The sequence below is a fragment of the Vipera ursinii genome (assembly GCF_947247035.1).
Source record: "Vipera ursinii genome assembly, chromosome: 2".
Lineage (NCBI taxonomy): Eukaryota > Metazoa > Chordata > Lepidosauria > Squamata > Viperidae > Vipera > Vipera ursinii.
Genome location: NC_139513.1, coordinates 41401240 through 41419914, shown reverse-complemented (window position 1 = coordinate 41419914; position 18675 = coordinate 41401240). Strand labels below are relative to the sequence as shown.

Here is an 18675-nt window from a genome sequence, read left to right as displayed (position 1 = left end):
TTTATTTTATTTGTATCCTGCCTTTATTATTTTTATAAATAACTCCAGGCGAACACATCCAACAACTCTTCCTCCTCCTTTCCCCCCACAACAACAACAACCTGGTGGGGTGAGGTGAGCTGAGAGAGAGTGACTGGCCCAAAGTAACCCAGCTGGTTTTCATGCCTAAGGCAGGACTTGAACTCACATTCTAGCCTGGTGCCTTAATCAACTAGACCAAACTGGCTCTCTGACCAGTTCTCCTTAAGAGTGAACTAAATACATTAATGAATTCTAAAAATAGAAAATAATTTAATTACAGGGCCTCAAAACTATGTACTTTTAAGTATTTTTCTACAGGCGAAGCAACACTTTTTGGTTCTATAAGACCAAAGGTCTTGTTATTAAAGTTTTGCTTTAATGAACTGTATCCAGTGTTCACAGTGCCCATATTCATTCCACTGTTCCCAGCTATCTAAATAATACTCAGGGGCATCCTTTGATACATAGGGAAATTATAATTAAATTCAAGATTGGTGAATAGTATGTTCCCTAGCTGGTAAATTAGAATTTTATACTTGTGCAACTCCATCATTGGTTACCATATAATACCTTCCATTCAGCATTATTTTGTATGATTTGGTACTGCTTGCTTACATTTCTTAATATAATTGTCCCAAACCACAAGAGCATTTGTGACTATTTGAAGTGACTATTGCATTTATTAATACCACTGACATCCTCAGAAATGACCTGTATGAAAAGCCAGTCATATTCACATTTGATTTACCTTGCTTTCTTACAGAAACAGTACTTAGTGTTTAGGTAAGAATAGTATTTACCCGATCAAACTACCTGCATGTGTGAATTAATTTTGCAAGCTGCCTTATTTAGACATAAGTATTCAGAACAGAGCAGTGTTTTGAAGTATAGTCTCCATGTCCAACCTGAAGCTGATAATGCCAATATAATTATAATTTGTAGTCTGTTTTCCAGGATAGGCAATAAAATATTTTTAAATTTTCGAAATACAAATATAAAACCAATCCTTTTCTATAATGAACTAAGAAGTACATAACAACAACAACAACAACAACAACAACAACAACAATAATAATAATAATAATAATAATAATAATAGTGTTGGAAGGGACCTTGGAGGTCATCTAGTCCAACCCCCTGCTCAGGCAGGAAACCCTATACCATTCCAGACAAATGGCTATTCAGTCTCTTCTTAAAACTTCCAGTGCTGTACCATTCACAGCTTCTGGGCACAGGTTCTTCCACTCATTAGTTGTTCTAACTATCAAGAAATTTCTCCTTAGTTCTAGGTTGTTTCTCTCTTTGGTTAGTTTCCATCCGTTGCTTCTTGTCCTGCCTTCAGGTGCTTTGGAGAATAGCTTGACTCCCTCTTCTTTGTGGCAGCCCCTGAGATATTGGAACACTGCTATCATGTCACCCCTCGTCCTTCTCTTCATTAGACTAGACATACTAAATTCCAGCAACCTTTCCTTATATGTTTTAGCCTCTAGTCCCCTGATCATCTTTGTTGCTCTTCTCTGTACTCTTTCTAGAGTCTTAACATCTTTTTTACATAACTTGGAGAATGTGTTAAATGTGACCTTTCCAACCATAGAAAATTATTTTTTTTCCAATGGGGCTTTAATTTACTGGGCTCTGCTCTGCCCTGATCCAATAAACATCCTCCTAGAAGGAAAATTAAATCCCTAGTGCTGCAGTGCTGTCCATGGTGCTGACATTGTGTTAAGCTTCACGGCAAAACTGCTTTATATAACAGTTTGTCAGATTGACAGATTCAGGACAGGATATTAAAGACTAAATTAAAAGACATAATTTAAAGGTAGAGAAATTTGAATAAAGATCTCGGAAAGAATGCATAAGCTATTGTCCTCTTATTTATTTCCTGTTTTAGAGCTTCCTTTTATTACCATAAAATAACAAAACAATGGTTTGGTGAATGTACAAACATTTCTTGCTCTATAAGTTGGTTTATTCTTTTGCAGTGATGCAAGAATAAAAATAATTTGTTATTACATGTTAGTGATTGTTAACTTAAAAGATCACAACCTACTTTAAAATGTTTTCTCTTACTGCATTAGGTTCACCTGGACCTCCAGAGCATGTTAAAGTGGATGAAATAACAGCTACAACAGCTCAAATCTCTTGGTATGAGGGCTTAGATAATCACAGTCCAATCACTGGCTACATTGTTCAGGCCAGGACACCATTTTCAGTGGGTTGGCAAAGAGCCAGAACAGGTAAAGTTTATAGCTATCCCTAGATATTTTATAGTTCTTGAAAAAAATGAGAATTTTGTAATTTCTTCCAAAATGTTTTATGACAGTTCCTGATGCCATCGATGGGAGAACATTCATGGCTACTGCAGTAGATTTAAACCCTTGGGTTGAATATGAATTTCGTGTAGTTGCCAACAACAAAATTGGAGGTGGAGAACCTAGTTTACCCTCAGAAAAAGTAAGAACTGAAGAGGCAGGTTAGTGGGTCTCTTTGTTTGCTTGTTTCATTTGATAATTTCAGCATAGCAAAGTGATTTTTAATGTTTACAACTCTTGTAATATATTTTCCAACCTCGCTACCCAATCGGGCTCATGTGTTGGGAGGATATGTCAAATCAAATTGTTAATATTTTGACAGTGTATGCAAGGGCAAGTATGCAAAATTATATTAATTTAAACAATCAAAAAAAGATTGACAATGCAGTGTTGCTATGCTACTGAGATTCAGTCAACTCAGAATCACCTGTCCTTTAAAGAAAAAAGAAATCCTTCCATAAGACAATGTATTTAGCCCAGTATTCTGCTGCCAAAGTTAATGCATTGTTTTTGGCACCAATAAACATTTAGATGAGGCTTAACAAGTGAATGTATCTTGGTGTATCCCCTTATTATAAGATAAGGAGAAACTAATTTGAGTCAGCAAGGGATGGATATTACTAGAGCAGGACACTAAGTAATCTTGTTTGATGTTTAGCTCTGGAATATTATAAGTGGAGAGAAAAACATATATGGAAATAATAAAAATTATTCTATATTGCAGTTCTTTTGCTAAAGTTTGGGAAAATGAAATTAAATGTAGATATAAGATCTAGATGTAGATACAAGAGTTTCTACAAATGTAGATACAAGAGTTTAGCTCACAATAGTTAAAAAACCCTATTTTGCAATTTTTAAGCTGTAAAGAACTAAAGTAGGTTTGTGTGATTATTGAACAGAAGTGTTATACGGGAATTTATTGCATAAGAATAAGATTTTTCTTAGAATTTCTAATATTAATACTGCCAGTGCCTATATTGCTTGTGTGTCTTACACCGTCTGTTTTATCACATATGTGCATACATATATTCTCTCTTTTTTTCAGGATAGCTTAATATAGGTAATCCTTGACTCACAACCTCAATTGGAACCAGATATGTCATTACGGTCATAACTTAAGACACTCACATAACCAGTATTTATTTTGTAAACAACATTTTTTGCAGCAGTCATTAAGTGCATATGGGATCGTTAAGTGAACACCATAGTTGTAAATGCAAGCACATTCTTCCAAATGTGCACTTTTTGTTGGAAACTGGCAAAAATGTCAGCAAACTGCACAGTCACATGGCCATGGAATACTCTAAGGAGTCATAAAGGCAAGGCAATTCCCAAGTTCTTGAAATGCTGACTGCATTTCAGGGGATGCTTGCGTGGCATGATTTTTGACAACACCAGAAATTCTTTACAAATTGTAAAGCACACTTGCCAGGCCCATCATAATTTTGAATGGTCCTTAAGTGACTGGTCATATGTCAAGGACTACTGTACTCCCAATGCGTGAGTTTTTCCAACTGCTTCATGTAGATGTTAAATAAAGGGGAGAAACTAAGACTAATATTGAGTCCTCACAATTAATGTCTACTACATTCTTATGTCCTCCTCTATAACCACCCACGAAAATGAGCCACTAACAAAGTACTAGAAAAAGTGCCTCTAATCTCCAACTCGTGGAAATGGGGGAAAATACCATTATGATACTGAATGTTGCTCAAAGGTTCAGAAGCAGTTAATTGCCCACCTCTCCCACCCCAGTTCTAAACAAGATTATCAGCATATGACAATATATAATGTTGGGTTTCTTCTTCACAGTTCCAGAAGTACCACCAACTGAAGTAAGTGGAGGTGGAGGCAGCAGGTCTGAATTGGTCATAACATGGGATGTAAGTCCTCCTCCTCCTCCTCCTCCTCCTCCTCCTCCCCTTCCCCTCCCCCTCCTTCTGTAATTAGTAATTAACTAACATGTCTATTTTCCTTAGCTCCACTGATTATAGGCAGCTAACCAAACAGACACACAGAAGAGTCTTTAAATTGTTTCACTAACACCACAATCTTATACAGAGAAAGGAAGAAAAGGGGTACTTCCAACCATCATATTTCCATTTACAAATCCTTAGCTCCTGAAAACATATGAGAACACTGTTCTAGAGTAATGGGAAAACCTCATGTGAGAATGCCCTCCATTAAACTGAATAACATATATCCATACTTTGAATTATACTCCACTTTCCTACCATATGAATAACTCCATAGTCTTCTTACAGATAAAGCTTATTGTAATGCTACTTTAATTAGGTTTCAATTCTATTTCACTAGTTACAATCTTCGTCTTATGCTCCTTTTTTATTTCTACCTTTTTAATATTTTTTCTATCTTCTTTTTTGTAATTACAATTATGTAATTTCTTTATATACCCAACAGGATGTTATGTCTTTAAAATGATTTTATAAGGTTTCTTGAGAATGAAACAGGTGTTGTCCATTCTTCCTTTTGCTCATTTTACCAACTCTTCCTTTTAAGACATATTACTTTATTACATAGCAGTAAATTAAGTATCTATTTGGTTTAATATTAGTCTTTTGTCTTACTAGTTCATGTAAAGAAAGATCTAATCTGCTTTATATTCTGTATACACAGTTAACTACAGGTACTTAATAAGTCGTTGACAATGTTCAGTACATACGTTTATGCAGTATATCCTGTAGTTGTATTTTAATCTTCATTGAAAAGGCATAAGATAATGCCATGCAACATTTAATTTCAGGTTTTAATCAATAAACGACAAGGTGAACAGTCAGCCTGAAGTCAAGCACTTGTTTAACTAACTTGATATATTTTTTGTCATCAAAAGGATAGATTTAAAAATTTCTGACAGATTTGAAGGCATTGTAGAACAAACAGAGCATAGTCTTCAAAGCTTTAGCTGAAACAACATGGAAAACAATTAAGTCCCACAGAAATATCAGTATGAAATTCCATGGGCTTCAAGGTCCTATGTGGCATTCTTTCAGCTTTATTTAATATAGTGTCTTAGCAGTAAGAGCCACTTAAATATCCTAGGGGCTATTGCCAAATAAGTAAGCTTATGTGTCGAAGTTCAGTATATTCTAAATTTTCATGTATTGGAGGTCATTTTTCCTTTACTAAATTGAAATTATTAGCATTCAGAAAGCTATGCTATTAAAATGGTTGATTAGAGGTTTTATGAGATCACAAACCATTGTCAGATTGGAAGGTTACATTTCTACAAGGATGATGATGATGGTGATGGTGATGATGATGATTTTAGTATCTTATTTGTATACTATCTACGTGTTTAGCCAGTTCCTGAAGAATTACAGAATGGTGAAGGATTTGGTTATGTGGTTGCTTTCCGACCTCTTGGCATTACAACCTGGATACAGACAGTTATTACATCACCTGATACCCCAAGATACGTCTTTAGGAATGAAAGCATCTTCCCATTTTCACCCTATGAAGTCAAGGTTGGCGTATACAATAATAAAGGCGAAGGGCCATTTAGTCCAGTGGCCACAGTGTATTCTGCTGAAGAGGGTGAGTTACTAAATAATTTCATTGGGCATTTTATCTGTAAATGAATAATTAATTTCAGTGCAGGCGTTTGAATTGACTGGCAAATCAGTCATCTTAGATTTCTCTATTTTTAAAATCATTATTATTTTTTGTTCTTTGTTTCCTAATTCAGAGCCTACAATCGCTCCTTCTGGTGTTTCTGCAAATAGTCTGTCTTCTTCCACAATTGAAGTTACCTGGATTCCCATTCCTTGGAAAATGGGCAGTGGGAGATTATTGGGCTATGAGGTAAAATCAAATTTCTGTTGTACTTCTTTCTTACTGTGATGGGATGCTGTTTGCTTTCAAATAATTATTCCTTTGCAATACTAAGCTTATGTTTGCTATTAAAAAATCAGCCATCCTGTCTCGATTTCACAATAGGAAAATGAGTCATGGAAACTTTTACTTTTTCCCCATTCCCCCACTCCTACTTTCTGGAGGAAAGTTACTTAAATGGCTGATTCTTCAAAGTTGGAAAAGCCACTTTCTGCTTCTGAACCTAGATGAACACATGGCATAGCTGCAAATTAATCAGATCTTATGGGGAATATAAAAGCCAAATGTAAAAATTCACAGATTTTCATACACAACTTGAGTTTTGGCTTTTTTGCTGGCATTACACCAGATCAATTATAGCAAGCTCACTGAAACTGCACTGAGAATGAAAATTAACTGGCAACCAACTTCTATACATGCTTGGTTGGTATCTGCTGCATCATCACCCATGAAAATCACATAATCTTCCATCTAAATGCATCCTGTATAAACCTGGTTACATTTAAATACACATTTGGAAAATTGAATATGAGCGAGGCCTTTATGTGATTTTTTTGAAGTTCACTACAAAAATAGGTGCACAGGTTTTATTTTATTTATTTTATTTTAATTCCATTTATATCCCGCCCTTCTCCGAAGACTCAGGGCGGCTTACAAGCTTAGCAGTAGCCTTCATTCTATGTATATGCCTGCTTATTAGGGCTTTCACACCCCCTCCCAAGTGGCATTATTACAAAGTCAGCTTAATTGCCCCCAACAATCTGGGTCCTCATTTTACCTACCTCGGAAGGATGGAAGGCTGAGTCAACCTTGAGCCTGGTGGGATGCGAACCTGCACTAATTGCAGGCAGCTGGTGTTACTTAAGGAGGCATTAGCCCACTGCTCCACCAAGGTTGATTCTCAGATACACAATTTGATTCTCCTGTTTTTATCTACATCACATTAGAAAATCTGGTATGCACATCCAGTGGTAGATGTCTATTCAGTAAATATATCTTCCTCGAATCAAAATAAAACTCTTGGATTTCATAGGAATATATATTTTTCTTCCTAGTGTTTTCCCCCCACAATAGCCTGGAAACAAAGTTGCATTTCAGCTTTTTTAATTAAGCAACAGCTGACACCGAGCAATAGTGTCAACAGTGTGATTTAAATTAAGCTGTGACTTATTCCCTCTAGGTAAGATATTGGAACAACGGTGGGAAAGAACAGTCTTCAAACAAAGTAAGAGCCACCGGAAAGGAGACATCGGTGAAAATAACAGGCTTGATGAGCAACTTGATATATTATACAGCCGTTCGAGCATACAACAGTGCAGGAGCAGGCCCTTTCAGTGCCACTGTCAATGCTACCACAAAAAAGCCACGTAGGTACTTCAGGATCATTAAGAGCAGAAGTGGGAACCTACTACTTCCAAGTCAAAAATCCCACCCCTTTCTAAAAAGCGTCTTAGAATTCTCTGCTGTGTTCTTTGGAAATGTATACGTTCTTGCTGTCTCTGTGAATTAAAAATTACTCTTGTAACTTGTGGAAAGGAAATAACAATTTAAATATAATGCCGTGTATGCTACTATAGGGACTGTGAGATACAGAAAAGCAATTAGACTTCAATATATTCCTGCCCCAATATTCTTAATGTATTAGAAACAGTACTAGTATACTGAAGGTAATTAGAAAGCCATGCGTTAGAAATGAATTCTAGAGTTTCATTTGTTCATTAAAGCCTGGCTCTTCCAGAACTTATTTCTTTTTTATAAGGATATTTTTGAATTTCCATTGGTTAAGAATTTGTGTACAAGTGGTCCTCAACTTACAACCTATTGCTTAGTAACCATTCAAAGTTACCAAGGATTTCCTTAAAGATACTTTTGACCTGATTCTGAAGTTCTGACAGCCACCTTCTCCTGCCCCTTGCGTCACATGACTGCATTTCAGGCATTTGGCAGTCAGCCACATTTATGGCTGCTTGCAATGTCCCATGGTCAGATTTTTGCTAAAAACTGGTATTTACCATAATGAACAATTCACTTAATCCTGGTGTTGGTTTAATGGCCATGTTATTGGTTTAATTACCACCATAAACAATGTTGTAAATATGTTGATCTGGTCCATCATGTGATGATCCACTTTACAGTTGTCATAATGTACAACCATAATGGGAAGGCTCCATTACAGTTGCAAGTCAAGGATTACCTGTACAGAATTGTATATACATAGGTCAAGGGCTATATAGTGCGATGAAGATGTAGTAGCATAAGCTATTTCATCTTCCATTCTCCCAAGTTTGGAAGTGAAAAGTTAATATCCATCTCTACCAAGCCTCAAAGCCACTTTAACACCTTTCATTCTGAGTAACTGCAAGCAGAGCTTTGAACAGCTTTGTGAGCAGTAACAGAAATAGAAAATAAAAACACTTCCTCTGTTTTTCTTCTCCTGCCATGTGGTTCAGCATACCCAATGAGTCTTTCCAGGTATTGCTTCCCTTTTGTGATCAACACACATCAAACTGGATTAGCAAAGTTCTGTTAGTGTTGTTGTATTGTCACAAACATTTCATAAAGTTGCTTGCCATTTTTGTATGGGTTTTGCAGAAATTTCTGTAGGCTTCCAACTTGGTAATGTCCAGAGTGCTGATGTAACAATATTTTTCTTAATGCAATTTATATAGCTGCTTATCTATGCAAGACACTCTCAGTAACAAACCTTATAATAGCAGAGATTTTTATAAGTGGCAACTATCTTCTCAGATATCTGGGATGTTAATATTTCTTCTGTATAGATTTTCATTGTACTCTTTTCATCTTTGTCTGATCTTTGATTCAGTTATCATCAGCCCACTAGTATCCTTTAAGAGAGCTAGTTTAGTGCAGTGGTTAAGACATCAGGCTACAAAGCAGGAAACTGTGAGTTCTAGTTCCATGTTAGGCCCAAAGCCAAAGGTCCAGTCACTTTCGGCCATAGAAAGGAGGCAATATCAAACCACTTCTGAAAAACCTTGCCAAGAAAATTTCAGTGACTTGTTCAGGCAATTTGCAAGAATCAGACATGATTGAATGGAAGAAAGAAAAAAAAACATTTAGCATACCAATTAGAGAGTGTAAATTGTTTCTAAGTTCAGAGACTTTTTAAAAGACTTCTTGTTTTTCTACAACTTCACTTTTGATGTTTTACAGATGTCGTTGTAAAACTACAGTACTTCTTGTTTCTTCAATTAGTTCTTTGAAATTCTTGGTTTAGTTCCTCAGATTTTTATCTTTTCTGACTATGGTTTCTCTTCTCTTCTTGGCAGTTTCCACCATTTGTTCTAACATCCTGTTTTGCTATCTTCTGTTTCTTAGTTCATACATTAATAGACAAGTTTACCAACTTCTTTCATTCTTCTTATTCTGTACCCTTGAAAATGGTAGGTATATGCTCAAGATCATATTATAGTAATTGATTGGCATTTATCTGCTGCTTTAGTTCATCTTGGGATTTGCAAAACTCCAATGTCAAGGAGCACAGTGATAAAATGGGACTGAGTATAAATAAAAACAAAATCAAACAGTAACCATCCCTAGAAATGAAAAGATACTGAAGTGGGAGATAACTTCTACTTTTTAGGATTGACTGTCAGTACTATCAGAACCAACGGGCAACAACTACCCTGCAAATTTGCCCATTGTAGTTAGCCATGAAGGTCTTTGAAAAGATATTCAGATGCATCTATTCCTACACAGATCAAAATCATGCAGACAATGGTGTTCTTTGTGACATTCTTTGAAAGCAAAAGTTGGACTTTGAAGAAGTAGGGATTTTAATGCTTTTGAACCTTGGTAGTGAAATAGTCAAGAAAACAAAAAATCAACCCAGATTTCTCACTTGAAGTATAAATATCCAGATTCAAATAATCATACTTTGGATGTATTATGCAATGATCTAGTTCACTTGAGAAGTGTGTAATTCTGGAAAAGATGGAAGGATGCAATTAAGAGAACAACTATCAGCAAAATCAATGAACTCAGTTACAGTAATAAGGGATGCATCATTGGATGACCTGAAGGACCAGTCTGAAGTCAAAAGTTTCTGGGGAAAATCTGTTTATGTGGTCATTATAAATTAGTACAACATAATCAATCATCTCAATATAATCTCCAAAATTATTTGCTCACTACAAAATCGAAACCAGATAATTCTTTGTTCTCTCTCCCTCCATCTTTGCCTTTATTCCAGTTCCCAATTTTCTTATAACTTTCCATTTGCATGGATATTTATAGTACACAGATGTTAATTCATGTACCTGATAATTCATAGGCATACCATCAATGCCTATTAAATAGGAGGTCATCCTGAGAGCAAGCTACACAACTGATCATTAGCATGCTTAGAAATTGATGTCCAAGATTTAGTTATTTATCACTTGACCAGCTGCTAATCTAATTATCCTGCAATTTTAGAAAATAGCAAGTTGTGAAAAATAGGTCTTGCCTGAAAATTAAGTAAAATATACTGAGTTTTCTGAACAATTTTAACAGTATCTATAAGAATGACCTCTTAATTCAGTTTTGGTGGAATTCAATTCAATTCAAGTTGGTGGAATTATTTTTTTCATGTCAGCAAATGTATTCTAGGATTCATGATTCCCAGGGAATTCCAAATACATTGTTGTTGTTTTTTTCTATTTTGTTATAATTGTAATTATTTTATTCAGCAATTACATTGTCAACAGTTCAGATAATGCCTTCTTGCAAAATCAATGGCTGTTGTTTTTCCATCATTTGATTCAAAATGTAAAGTGGTATCTTTTTTGCAGTCATTCATAGGAATCTGGAACAAGCCATTAAATTAAAGGAAGAAGAGAAAAAGAGAATAATGACAATTGTGTAGATAATTATGCAAAAGATCTCCTGTAGGTGTGTGGGTGTCTATGTGTCTGCATGCATTTCATCCTAGTTTGCAGTAATGTTTATTTATGCATGTTTGAAATGGCATAAACATCACTTGCAGGCTTGGGTGTGAATTTCACTCAGCAGAATATTCAATGGAATTCAGCCACTTTAAAAATCATATCCTTCTAAATGTTTCCAAACATGAAAACAGTGTACAAAGGATGTGGTGACAGTCAGGTACCTGAATTATTTGCTCTGACATGAGAAATTTCAAATGCCAAATAAATTTAAATCTTGTATTCATTATGTTTTTAAGCACCCAGCCAGCCTCCAGGAAATTTAGAGTGGAACATTACAGACTCCAGGGTAGTGCTGAACTGGGAACAGGTGCATGCCATGGAAAATGAGTCAGAAGTAGTGGGCTACAAGGTAAGTTCAAGCAAGGCAATGGTGATGTAACTAAAACCGCACTTTGAAAATATCAGCATTCTCTATCTCACCACAGCTGCATTATTGTCCATTTTAAAATCTAGGATTGGAGGTAGTCCTCAGCTTATAACAGTTCACATTTAGTGACTGTTCAAAATTACAATGGCATTGCAGAAAGTGTGCCTTCACACTTGCGACCATTGGCAGCATCCCCTTGGTCTTGTGATCAAAATTCAGTCGCTTCAGTTGCAGTGTCCTGGGATCATGTGATCACCTTTTGTGATCTTCTGACAGGCAAAGTCAGTGGGAAAGCCAGATTCACTGAACAGCCACATTACAAATTTAACAACTATAGTGGTTTACTTAACAACTGTAGAAAGAAAGGTTGTAAAATGGGCAAATTTCACTTAACAAATGCCTCACTCAAGAACAGACATTTTGGGCTCAATTGTGGTCACAAGTTGAGTGTCTAGGCCAGAGGTCCCCAAACGTTTGGGCACCAGGGACTGGTTACATGGAGACAGGTTTTTCTGCGGACCGGAGGTGGCATGGTTTTGTGTGCTGCCTGCATCCTGCGGATGGGTCTTTCCTGGTTTGTGTGGACCAGTTGCGGGCATGACGTAGCCTGATACTGGTCCACAGACCAGAGGTTGAGGACCGCTGGTCTAGGCCAGGGGTAGGCAACCTTGGCTCTTTTATGACTCATGGACTTCAACTCCCAGAATTCCTGAGCCAGCTATATATATATTTATCTTAATTTCTGTTATATGTTATTGTTGTTAGCCGCCCTGAGTCCTTCAGGAGATAGGGCGGGATATAAGTCCCATTAATAAATAAATAAATAAATAAATAAATAAATAAATAAATAAATAAATAAATAAATAAATAAATAAATAAATAAATAAATAAATATTCAGTCCTCACTGAAGGATTGGGGAGTAGCTGATTTCCCAAAGTTTTTGTGTTCTTCCTTAAATCTAGAAGAAATTATCCTGAGACTGCAGATACCTTCCTTTCTCATGTAGATACAATTAAAAATTTTATTCCATAAAGATAAAAATGTACTATTACTATATAAGATATGGAAGGTTAAGATTTCTGAAGAAATATGGTTAGCACTTAGCAATAGCCCTTAGATTTATATACCACTTCACAGTGCTTTATAGCCCTCTCTAAGAGGTTTACAGAGCTAGCCTATTGCCCCCAACAATCTGAGTCCTCATTTTATCAACCTCGGAAGGATGGAAGGCTGAGTCAACTTTGAGCTGGTGAGAATTGAACTGCCGAACTGCCGAACAGTCAGCAGAATTAGCCTGCAGTGCTGCATTCTAACACTGTGCCACTGTGGCTCATGAGAATGTGCATGATTTTGATAAATCTTGCCACATCATATCATGAAAGTATGTACTCAATTGAAAGGAATCAAAATTACGTGAAGAATTAATACCACTTTATAAATTCTTAGTAAGACCATACCTGAAATACTGCATCTAGTTTTAACCATCACATTACAAAAAAAGATGTTGAAACTTTGGAAAGAGTCCACAGAAGAGCAACTAAGATGATTAAACGCCTGGTGTCTAAAACAAATGAAGAACAATTGCAGGAATCGGGTATGCCTAATCCAGAGAAAAGAAGGACTAGAGGTGACATGATAGCAGTATTCCAATATTTGAGGGGCTGACACAATGAAGAGCTGGTCAGCTTATTTTCAAAAGCACCAGAAGGCAAGACAAGAAACGATGGATGGAAACTAAACTAAGGGAACTAATGATTATACAAATAATGTAACATGAAAAGTATTACAATTATGCAATTACATCAATTGTCTGAATTGCTTTGGAAACAAAGATATTGTCCATTGCTTGGAGTAAAGTTGTAAGTAAAACTTTGTTGCCGCACCTGAAATTTATTGAATGGATATCCAGAAAATTGAGGTTGCACTATATGCATTGTTTTCTTACATTTCCCAGCCATTTAATTTTTTAGATTGTATCTTTGTACATCATCCTTCTTCAGCAAATTTTGTACACCAGACAACCCTCTAACTATAGCCCACCTGAAAGGCAGTGGTTGTCCAAGACTATTCAGTAAACTTTAAAGCAGACATGTCAAACACAAGGCCCGAGGGCCGGATCCGGCCCGCTAAGTGGTTTCATGTGGCCCATGAAGCCATCCTGGAAACAGTGAGGGAACGGCCCCCACTGCCTTGGCCCTGGCCCAGAGACCCTCCTTCTGCCAGAGACCCCCAGATCTGTCCCACTCCTGCCCAGGTCCCCATAGGCACCCTTGATGCGAACAATGTAGACCTGGCCATGCCCACCCAGTAGGCCATACGCACTTTAACCACGCCCACCCAGTAGGCCACGCCCACCCTGGCCATACCCACCCGGCCCCCTGACGGCAACCGCAATGGTGATGCGGCCCTCAATGAAATTGAGTTTGACACCCCTGCTTTAAAGCAAATAATATGAACATATGAAGCATATGTTAAGTATTCCTTAAGTAGCCTATTCCTGGGATAAGTTCTGGGAACTGATCTCTTGGGCTTGTGAATGGGACTAGTTTAAGGAACTTACGGTATACTATATTATGCCTTTCTCCTTTCTTCCCATTCTCTCAATGTCTGATTTACTATTGGGGTGGATTAGGAAAATGAAGTACGCAATCTGAAAAAGTTACTAAATGCAGAATGCTGACTAGCCATGAGTAACATTAACAATAATATTTTAGAATATGCAGAATAAAATCAGTTTGAAACTGCTTTTAATTAAGCTTCTTACCTCACCAAAGTTGCTTAGAACAAAATATTCCTTCAGTCCACATAATGAATAGTTTAATAAATTCTCTGGACTATGGCCATTTGTATATTAATTGTATTCTGAAGAATGTTTATTATACTGGAATTCTGCATGTTGTTCTGAAATGAATCATCATTTAAATGTAGCACAAAAGACAGTTAAGTTTTATCCAGAGTAATTTCTTGCTATATACAAGCTTTCTTTTACTATGGTTCATCAATATTCATATTATTTTTGTTTGCTTCAATGTCTATGTATCATATTCCTAGTAACTTACATACTTATGTGAATGCTTGGTACAGGTAAAGACAAATTGCAATAGAAGAATAATCTACGGTATTTGTTTAAAAGATCCCATGATTGAGAAACCAAAATATCCAGCCTCTTTTTCACCCTTTTTTCAGGAATCTTTTTTTTCCTTCTACCCAGAAATGATATAAAACGATGATTAAGTAGTATCATTAAAGTCATCACTTTTCTTTTTATGTTGCAGGTTTTATACTGGACTAGCAATCAGAACCAGCTCAGTATCCTGGACACAAACACAACATCTGCAGAACTTTTGCTTCCTTTAAACAATGATTATGTTATAGAAGTGAAAGCAGTGACTGATGGTGGAGATGGCATTAGCAGTGACCAGATTAAAGTCCCTAAATTAGCAAGTATGTTTACAGGATGCTAATGTATGACACTTTGCTAAAATATGGTTTATCTTCAGGATGAAACTTAATGTAAAATATGAATGTTATTTCATGAAAGAAATTGATCTGGTCTTTTGGATGAACTTGCTTCCAAATAAAGGGCTGTGCTAAGATTTTCCACTTTTACCATATCATTTTGTATAATGTGGCCAAAATATGAGATGAATGTTCAATTTAAAAAGCAGAAGGTGTTTCACCCCTCATTTACAATCTTCTAGGAGTAGATTTTTACAAGGAAACATCAGGAACTGAATAATGCTTAATTTAGGAAATTAAGGAAAAATGTCTTTAGGAAGTGAGTTTGTATAAATAACTACATTTCCATCTAGCTATTATTTCTGATACATCAAACATACATTGTATTTTTGCAATATATGTATGAGTTCAAAATATTATTTTAACAGTATATCATGCATATCAATAAAGATACAGTAAGCAATATAGTCTGGCTAACTGTGGCTAGGAATAATCAGACCTTGCTAATACTTGGTAAGGGGACCAACAAAAAAATCCCAGGATTGTAAATTACATTATAAAACTTTTCATTGATGGATGGATGGATTGATTGATTGATTGAATGAATCATGAAAGTATGCAGTGACAAATCTTTCTTGGTACTGCCAAGAAAACAATATTAACAAATCCATATAGTTACCAGAAACCAGGCCCAACTTTTCAAAAGAAAGTTCCATTTATCATATAATGTTTTTCAGAATTTATAATATAGATATGTTCTCTTCCCAAACAAAACACAAAAGAAAAATAAAAGGATGAAAGGGCAATATACAAACAACAGGGTAACATTAGAAATAGATTACTGTGTTTTAGACTTATAAACAATTTAAATGAAAAAATGTTTCCCAAACTCCTAAAACCTAAGAATGTCTTGAATGCCAGATGCCTGTGCTTAATTGGAGAGATGAGATTTACTGGCTGCATAAATGTAATCAACTCCAAACACATACAGTCAGCGTTTTCTACCTAGATTCTACAGGTAATTATTTGTATTGAACCCACCGACTATTTTCCCACACAAACTAATTTCCAAACAAATTAATTAATTTTATTGTTATTAAATTTTTTGAATGTCAGAGCCTGGATCAGTAATTGTGTTTGCAAAGAATGACAAATTCATCTTTTCCTTGGTAGAGACAATTAATATTTACCAGCCCTTTCAAAAACATCACAGAATTACAATTTGAAGAAACAGTGGCAGACAAAAGACACCAATAGAGGAGAATATTTGTAGCTTAGGGTTGAAATGGTCTCTGAGCTTGGTTGTTTTCTTGTAGATGTTTTATTACTAGCACTGATGATGTTTGAGTATTGAAAGGTCTGTAAGAAAACAACCAAGCTCAGAGATCACCAAGGATCCCTCAAAAGATATGTATTTATTAGGAATGCCAACCTCAGTTAGGTCTGCATCAATATTTCATCTATGGGAATTTTCTAATTAAGTAGACCTGTTTTTTCAATAGTCTCATCCAATTAGATATTATCAAGAACAAGAAGGATATAGCTATCTTATCTTGGAATGTTTTCCCCTTTTGCCAAGAGTGAGGTTCATTAAGGTTGAAGATTCTTATCAAGAAAGAAATCATCAAGCCTAAGGGGTTTTTGTTTATAGCAGATGGATAAGATTCTGATTAATTGTTTTGTTGGGAAATTTTTCTTTAGTTCTAGGTTGATTGAGAAACACCTAGCAATAACAATAACCATCCTAGAACTAAGGAAAATTTTTCCAACAGAACAATTAATCAGTGGAACAACTTGGCTCCATAAATTGGAGGTTTTTAAGAAGAGATTAGACAACCATTTGTCTGAAATAATATAGGGTTTCCTGCTTGTGCAGGGGGTTGGACTAGAAGACGTCTAAGGTCCCTTCCAAGTCTGTTATTCTGTTATTTTTTATACTTAGCAGGGACATGTCTGTGGAGATTCTCAGTCGTATAGGTCATGGTTGTCCCAAAGATGCTCTTTTAAGAGGCAATTTGACTTTTTTGTTTGTTTGTTTTTTGAAGACATTTTGCTTCATCCAAGAAGCTTCTTCAACTCTGACTGGTTGGTGGGGAATGGAAGGATTTATATTCCTTGCAGACAGCTGGTCATTTGCATTCTTTTAGCAAGTCATTGAGGCCCCTTGGAGGTTTATGTATCCTCAGGGTCACTGAGTATCCTTGACCCCTCTTTCAAATCAGCAGTCCTCTCTGTCCAAAATGGGGACTTTGCTGACTTCAAAAGAGTGGCCCTTGTCTTTTAATGTAGTGAGACATGTGCAGATCTGTACACTGGGAAAACAAAAGAGCCACTTCATAAGTGCATGATACAACATAGGAGAACAAGATTCAGGACAAGATTCAGCAGTCCATCTGCATTTAAAAGACAGAGGTGTGGAATATCAGGGTACTGTTAAAAATACACATTCTTTTGTTCTTCCACTAATCTTTTAATTTTCATTTGTTTCAGGTATGGATGCAAGAGGAAGTTGTGCAGGAATCTTAAATTGCATTTCCAGCTTGATGTCAATAACTCTGCTCTTGATTTTCAATGCAATATTGTGATAGTGTATTTTCAGATAGTGCAAGACCAGATGTATCATTTATTTTAAAGTGCTTTTTAAGACAACCATTACAAGACCAACAGAAATAATAGGTGGGAGTTATGCATGCATTTACTACCAGTCTGCATTTAAACATTTTTTTATCCTTTCTGATACTTCATTCTAAAGACATAAAGATCATGTCCATCTCAAATAATTCCTTCTAAAGGAATATAAAATGCCTTAAGACTTAATGAACCAAAGGATTTTTTTACATTACATATTTCTGATGTGACAAAAATAAGAACATGAGCATTGGAAAAAGCTTTGAGAGTCTTTATGTTTTCCAAGTAACAAGAAATTATTTTAACGTTATCTGAAATTAAACATTCTAATACTAATTTACATTAATTACAAATTATATTTCAACACTGTTTGATGAAAAACCTTGAATAATTTTCTTAAAGCCTCTCAGTGCTAAACTTCATTTGAATAAATGATTATCTCTGTTTATATTCATATAGACTATACATATTTACTTTTGTTGTAAATAGTTAAATATAAAAAAAACCCCTGGTTTACTAAAAACCTTATCATGCTTCCATTTTTTTTCTCATTAAAGTTTGGTAGCTTCTGCTAGTTCCCACACACACACACATTTTTGTTTGTTTGCTTGCTTTATTTGTAGAGACTGTTCAAGGAGACAGTATTTTTCTCTGTTCTAGACTGATGTAATCTTCTAGAATGTCTTAGTTGAAAATGTATTTGTACAGTTTCAAAATTTCAAAATGGAAAATCCCAGGATTGGCTTTTACATTAGAGCACTGAATGATACCTTGTCTTTTTCATGTCTTTCCACCCACATAAAAAAGAAATTGTCCTTCTTTTTTGTTCAAAACCATATTAATCTGTGAAAGTAATTCAGAAGCTTTACAGGACAAATTCACTTGCAACTATGTTCTTCCATACAGCTGTCAATTCAGTCCTTAACATTTAGAATTCTTTTGGTATATCAGTCTAAAAGTATCCGCACTTATTTTATTTATGCTTGCACATCCTTTTGGTAAACTACTGTAGCTCTTCTTGTTCTCTTAGTTTGACATCATATTTTTGTCTATATTAGTATTTTGCTTTGTATTTTTTTATAAACA

General features: G+C 35.6%; 1 protein-coding gene across 1 annotated transcript in view; it reads left to right on the top strand.

Annotated features, from left to right (window-relative positions):
• Positions 1-17546, top strand: part of LOC310634806 (contactin-3-like) — a gene marked incomplete at both ends in the record, with an annotated part of 166260 nt that extends 148714 nt beyond the window's left edge. The window contains 9 exons of the mRNA XM_083353342.1: positions 2100-2258; positions 2345-2494; positions 4146-4216; positions 5654-5888; positions 6040-6155; positions 7366-7552; positions 11371-11483; positions 14778-14946; positions 17452-17546. Coding sequence (XP_083209468.1) covers positions 2100-2258; positions 2345-2494; positions 4146-4216; positions 5654-5888; positions 6040-6155; positions 7366-7552; positions 11371-11483; positions 14778-14946; positions 17452-17546 — 1295 coding nt within the window. The remainder of the gene's footprint in view (positions 1-2099; positions 2259-2344; positions 2495-4145; positions 4217-5653; positions 5889-6039; positions 6156-7365; positions 7553-11370; positions 11484-14777; positions 14947-17451) is intronic.
• Between the last annotated feature and the right edge of the window lie 1129 nt (positions 17547-18675).